This window comes from Vigna radiata, chromosome 5 (genome assembly GCF_000741045.1).
Source record: "Vigna radiata var. radiata cultivar VC1973A chromosome 5, Vradiata_ver6, whole genome shotgun sequence".
NCBI classification, from domain to species: domain Eukaryota; kingdom Viridiplantae; phylum Streptophyta; class Magnoliopsida; order Fabales; family Fabaceae; genus Vigna; species Vigna radiata.
The window spans coordinates 27,142,911-27,149,336 of record NC_028355.1 but is presented as its reverse complement, the minus strand read 5'-3'; the positions used below and the strand labels follow the sequence as shown (position 1 = coordinate 27,149,336).

Below are 6,426 nucleotides of genomic sequence, written 5' to 3'. Positions count from 1 at the left end.
TAAGAATCAATTGTTAAAAATCAATTATGTAGGGATACGACTCACAAGGTTAACTTAATTCTATCTAGTTTGTTAAGTATCAATTTGGCAATACTAAAATTGTCTTGGTTAAGTAGTGATAATTTGATTATGTTGACGATAAATATCAAATTTGGCATTGTTGTCAGAAAATACAATTATTATTTTATTATTTTGTTTCTTATTATTTATTTATTTTTATTTGTTTATATTTTTTTAACGTAAATACATCTAATTTAGTTTGTGTTTTTGTAGTCTTTAGTTATTTTAAAAATTGCAAGGAAAGTCTCTGTTTTTGTTTTGATTAAGAATTTCTTTTGAGAAATATTTCAGATTGAGATTGCTTAGAGAATATTCTCGTTAGGAAAGACTTAGTTCTTAAATTGTTCGTCGTGACACATCTCTCTTTCCTAGGAGTGGACCCAACGACATTTTACTTATTTCTTTCTTTAAATCTTTCTCTAAAGCAAGCACTAGAAAAAAAGAAGTTAAAAACAGAGGAACAATTTCAAGGAGACTACATAGTGTATGACCTGAGTCAACCTGAGAAAACTTTATCAAATTGACCTGGAAATGTTGAACGGAACTTGCGTAAGCTGGGAAAATATTTGCAATTTGACTTTACTACTAAGGGAGCATCTTCAACACCCAATGTAAAAACCATACCATCTTCATATCCTCTAATTATAAACACATCTTTTGATCATTCACCTCACCTTGATCCAAATATAATGATTTAAAGAGTCATCAGACAATTGGTCACATCCAACAATATTATTATAAAAAATAACATAGAATATCTAAATGAGAAGTGTTAGCTTACTAATTGCTTTGCCAAAATTTAATGGGTTGTTTGAGTATGTTTAGTTTTAATAAGTCAACTAGCTATTAGTAGCCCGGTCACCCAAGTTGTTAGCATTGTTGAGATTTGACCAAATTGGTCGTTATGTAACCTAGAACCCGACATGTGGTTTTAATTTTATTTGAAAGTTGAAGCATTGTAACACGGCTATCTAAGCCAACTTAGCTTAATGATGAAATGAATGACCACAGCAAGTTCAGTGGTATATTTTGTGCAACATTTTTCTAACCGTCATTTGATATACTTTTTGCAGCATTTTTCTAACAAGCATATGATATATTCTGTGCAACGTTTTCTTAACCGCGTTTATTCTATGAAAATAATTATTAATAAAAAATAAAAATAATTATTGAGAAAAAAAACATCGTGTCTGAACATGCCCGACATAAGAAAACAATAATAATTTTAGAATATGTCAATTTATGTAATTTTGGTTGACATGTGCATCCAAAACAATAAATATAATAATATATGAACTTTTAAATAAATATATTTTAATTATAACAATAAAAATTATTCATTTTTATATATTAAATATAATACAGTAACTTTATTAATTAGATAATTATATATAATCTTGTACTTTTTAATATGTGAACAAGATGACGAACGATAAATTTATAACTTCATACTTGATTAAATCTTATTAAAAGTTATCTTTTCGTATAAATAACTTTACAGTTATCCTTAATTATAAGATTCAAATATAATGATTAAAAATATAATTAAATCTTAATTGTTATTTATTGCATGTCTATTGGACAAAAAAATTGTAAAACACTGTACTGTATTTAGAAACATATAATACACACATGTTTTAAGAAAACAAGTCTCTCTGCAATGAACTATGTATTTCATTGTAGTTAAATTGGTGAGTTTATTAAAGAAATATTTTTTTAAAATAGTTGTTTTTCAAAATAGAGAGTGCTAACCAATAATTAATTATGTATGTCTTTGCAAATAAGTTGGTGAGTTTATTAAAGAATTTTTTCTTTTTAAATAAAAGAAAAAAAAGGTGAGTTTATTAAAGAGTTTTTTTCTATTAAAATGAGTTTTTCCTTTTTAAATAAAAGAAAAGAGGTCCTACCGGGAGTCGAACCCAGGTCGCTGGATTCAAAGTCCAGAGTGCTAACCACTACACCATAGAACCCATATATTTTAAATGAAGTTTACTCAAACTATAAATTTCGTGATACAATTCTTAGTAAACATCTAATGAACCTTTTCATCATTTTAAATAAAATATTTTGTACTAATTAAATGCTCATTATTTACATTTTTTCTAAATATAAATTTTTCTATGCTTTAAAATAAAATTCCACAAATACTCTATTTATTCTACTCCTGTAATAATATTTTTCAAGTTTCATTAACATAATTTACATTTAATCCTTTGGTAAATAGTTAATCCAATGTTTCAAACTACTAAAATTTTTGAAAGAAATGTATATTTTGTAATGCATCTTTGCAAGATTCATTTTAGATTTTTATCATGAATAATTATAATATATTGCCTTTACCTTTTTCTCTAGTTTATTTTATTGATTTTTTATATTAATCGTCATTAATAATAACAATTTATACTAAAAAATAAATTGTTCGCGTTCAAAATTATAGTGATTTCAAGGCAGTGTTTGTAGCTCTAGATTTATCTAGTTTCTACATTAGATTTTGATGTGAAATTTGTGACAATTTCCTGATTAATTCTCTCTAAATGAAAAAATTATAGAAAAAAGTTGATTTAATCACCTTTTATTCTTGAGTTCTCTTCCATGCCATTTATTTCAATCTTATAAAAAAGCTTAATAGTTTATTTTATTTTTAGTTTTGTTGAATTTTGTGAATACGTTTTAAATGTGTGTCAAATTGATTTTTACATAATAAATTTCGGGTCACCTCCTTTCCCTTAAATACATACTAACCAGATGAATTTTTTAATGGATTATGATATTTTGATAATAACTTTTTTATAATATGGAATACGTGTCATCAGTCTATTTAAATTTAAAAGGTATTATTAAAAAAACTTTTTTCCTTTTTTATCTTTTCTGTCCAACGCATTGTACTTTCTTTTTGGTCGGTGCTATCTGGAACTAAATGACATACGCACTGACGTACTTGTTTATTATTCCAAAAGCAGATGCTGGAAGCAACTAGAAAAAGAAATAAATTCCTTTTTATTTCTTTCTAATTTGGGAAGTTCTTCACTTTTGACGTACAGTGGGTATTAAAAATAAGATTTTTTTTTAATTTTATTATCGTAATATAACATATAAATTACTTGGTTAACGTAGTAAGATGAATAAAATTATGTTGCATAGTAAAATATTAACGAAAATTAAATGTAAAAAGGTATTAAATGTAGATGAAAGGAAATGTTTAAAGTACTGTTACAGTCTTTAAGAAAAAAAATCTTTTTAATAATTTTTTTTATAATTTATTGAAAATACATATGTAATAATTCATGATTTATTCAATTCAAATATTTTTTTAAAATAAATTTAAACAGATCAATAAAATGATTATACATATTTTATTATCAAAAAATTATTAAAAAAAATTATTAAAATATCATTATTCGTGTTTTAATGAAATTGTTTTAACCTTTATTACATAAAACAAGGAAAGTTAAACTTTAATTGGTAAAACTAATTTATGAATTTGTTTTTAATATCGTTCTAAAAGAACTTTTAACAATAAAGACGTATATCGTGTATATAAACTTATATTTGAACTTTCATTTACTTAACGTTGGATCTTTGTTTTCCCAACAAGAAGATCCGACATGACAATCATCATAAATTTTTGTCGTGCCCAATTATCCCATTGGTCGGACGCAGAAATTTTTACACTTCATTGTATTTTCTTTCATTTTTTGGTTTTCACCTATTCAGAATTCAGATTGGAGGAATGTTAAAGAATATGCAACATAATTGAAAAACTTATTTTTTTATTTATTTAATAGAATCTGCAAATTCAGAATAATTTAGCAATCACGACAAGATAAATTATATACCTACCCATATATCGTTGTTTAATCCATGATTCCTACCAACTACTTTTTCTTTTTTAATTTCTATTTCTGTCTATCATATAACTTAAAAAATCTTATCTTTTATTTTCAGCATCATGACAATGGAGACACACTTTCCGTATGGTGTAAGTAGATAGATAAGGTAAGCCACCGTGTTCATCTCAACACCACTCATTTTTCTATATCCAGAAGTGTGTGCAATAATGTCCGACCAAACCGCACTTTTTCCAAAGCATACACGTGATTCCATGGAACACTATAAATTGCCTTCAGTGACAAACCACAACACTCCACCAAGAAAGCTCGGAGCAGAACAACATAATCCACAATGAGCACCGCCGCTGGAAAACTAGTCTGTGTCACCGGCGCTTCCGGTTACATCGCTTCCTGGCTCGTCAAGTTTCTTCTCGAACGCGGCTACACCGTGAAGGCCACCGTTCGCGACACGAGTATGTTTTTTTTTTTTTGAAAAGTGGTGATGCATTACTGTTTGGAAGATTAAAGATTGGGTAATGTGTGATGTGCAGATGATCCCAAAAAGGTAGATCACTTGCTCAGCCTTGATGGTGCGAAGGAGAGATTGCATCTCGTGAAGGCGAATCTTCTAGAAGAAGGTTCCTTTGACTCTGCCGTTGAAGGTGTTCACGCTGTGTTTCACACTGCTTCTCCCTTTTTCAACGATGCCAAAGATCCGCAGGTTTACTTCTTTTGCAATTTGATCTGTGTATTTATTTTATATAATCTGTGTAATATTTTGTTTTTAATTTATCTGTTGCAGACTGAGTTGTTGGACCCGGCAGTGAAGGGGACTCTGAATGTTCTGAAATCGTGTGTGAACTCGCCCACGCTGAAACGCGTCGTTTTAACTTCTTCTATTGCTGCAGTTGCGTTCAGCGACAGGCCTAAAAACCCTGATGTTGTGGTTGACGAGACTTGGTATTCTGACCCGGAATACTGTAAGAGAACAGGGGTATGTGCTGTTTCCTCTAATAAACTTTCATTACACGTTAATCCTTAATTCATTGTGTTACCGTGTTCTTCACTTTTCTTTCTATTTCCTGTTTCTGTTTTAGTTATGGTATAACCTTTCAAAGACTCTGGCCGAAGATGCTGCCTGGAAATTTGCGAAAGAAAACAACATTGACCTGGTTACAATGAACCCAGCATTGGTTGTTGGACCTCTCTTGCAACCAGTGCTTAATACTAGCGCTGCTATAGTTTTAGGTTTAGTTAATGGTAAGTAATTACTATTTATGCTGTGTGCTGTATAATTTCTATTGTTTGCCTTGTCTGCATCTTGATTACAGAATCTAATTTCTTTCAACTAAAACTGTTATGAGTGAAATGAAGAAACTGATCCATGGCCTTGACACAGGGGCGAAAACATTTAAAAATGCTTCTTTGGGATGGGTCGACGTGAAAGATGTTGCATTGGCCCATATTCTAGCATATGAGAATGCTTCGGCTAATGGAAGATATTTACTAGTTGAGAGAGTAGCACACTTTGGAGATGCTGCCAAGATTTTACGAGATTTATACCCAACATTGCAAATTCCAGACAAGTGAGTATAAATATTGTGATAGTATCAAAATTGCATACATTTTATATACAGAAAAGGTGAGGCCAAAACAAAAACTTTGCATATATGTAGGTATTTAAAAACTTATTTTGTAAGAAAAACTCAATTGGTGGTCTAATTTTGTTTTGCATTTGTATAATTATAAGTAATTTGAGATTTTGTTGTTTTTTATTTTTCTAATACCCATTTCACTCTGTGAACAATATTGGCAGGTGTGAAGACGATAAGCCATTAGAACCAATATTTCAGGTTTCGAAGGAAAAAGCAAAGAGCTTGGGGATTGACTATATTCCTTTGGAAGTGAGCCTCAAGGACACTGTGGAGAGCTTGAAGGAAAAGAAGTTTCTGAAAGTTTAATGTTACCCTTCAAGAAACGTGGAAACCTTCTTATGCCTATGCTTGAGGTAAACTTAGTGTTAAATAAATGGAAAGTGATGTAAGTTCTGTAATAAGTGATTCTTGGACTGGTTTTTTCTGGTGACAAGTTTCAAAAATGAGTGACCATGGTAGAGTCTGCGTTCCAGATTGTATCCTTGTGATATTGTATTAGTAGAAGATGTTTGTTGCAGCTAATGCACCCATTATTATGTTTTTATCATTTTATCATTTGTTACTCTGCTGGAAAATTCGTTGGTAAGATCAATATTGACTGTATGTCACACGTAACGTTTTTAAACAATATTCAGTCTAAAAATGTTTTAAAATAATAAATTTTAAGAAAAAATTAAAAACTTATACCTAACTTTATTGAATCGGATCTAATTAAAAAATCTAAATTTAAATTAACCCAATTTTTTAAATTGAATTAGATTATTATTTTATCAAAATCACAAAGTAATTAATCTCTTAACCTTTCCTTTTGCATTTTGTAAGACTTCCTTGGACTTGCAATTATTGTGAGGCAATTAACATCATATTCATTTAGGTAATAA

General features: G+C 29.3%; 1 protein-coding gene and 1 non-coding gene across 2 annotated transcripts; one reads left to right on the top strand and one right to left on the bottom strand.

Moving 5' to 3' along the window:
- Positions 1-1,958: 1,958 nt before the first annotated feature.
- On the bottom strand, positions 1,959-2,030 carry TRNAQ-UUG. Its single transcript has one exon. It is a non-coding gene; the product is annotated as a tRNA-Gln (tRNA).
- Positions 2,031-4,220: 2,190 nt separating this feature from the next.
- On the top strand, positions 4,221-6,092 carry LOC106760870 (cinnamoyl-CoA reductase 1-like; the record flags this gene model as incomplete). Its single annotated transcript, NM_001317305.1, is given in 6 exon segments — positions 4,221-4,363; positions 4,442-4,611; positions 4,693-4,884; positions 4,988-5,150; positions 5,290-5,476; positions 5,707-6,092. Coding segments are annotated over 6 exon segments (978 nt in total). The 3' UTR covers positions 5,852-6,092.
- Between the last annotated feature and the right edge of the window lie 334 nt (positions 6,093-6,426).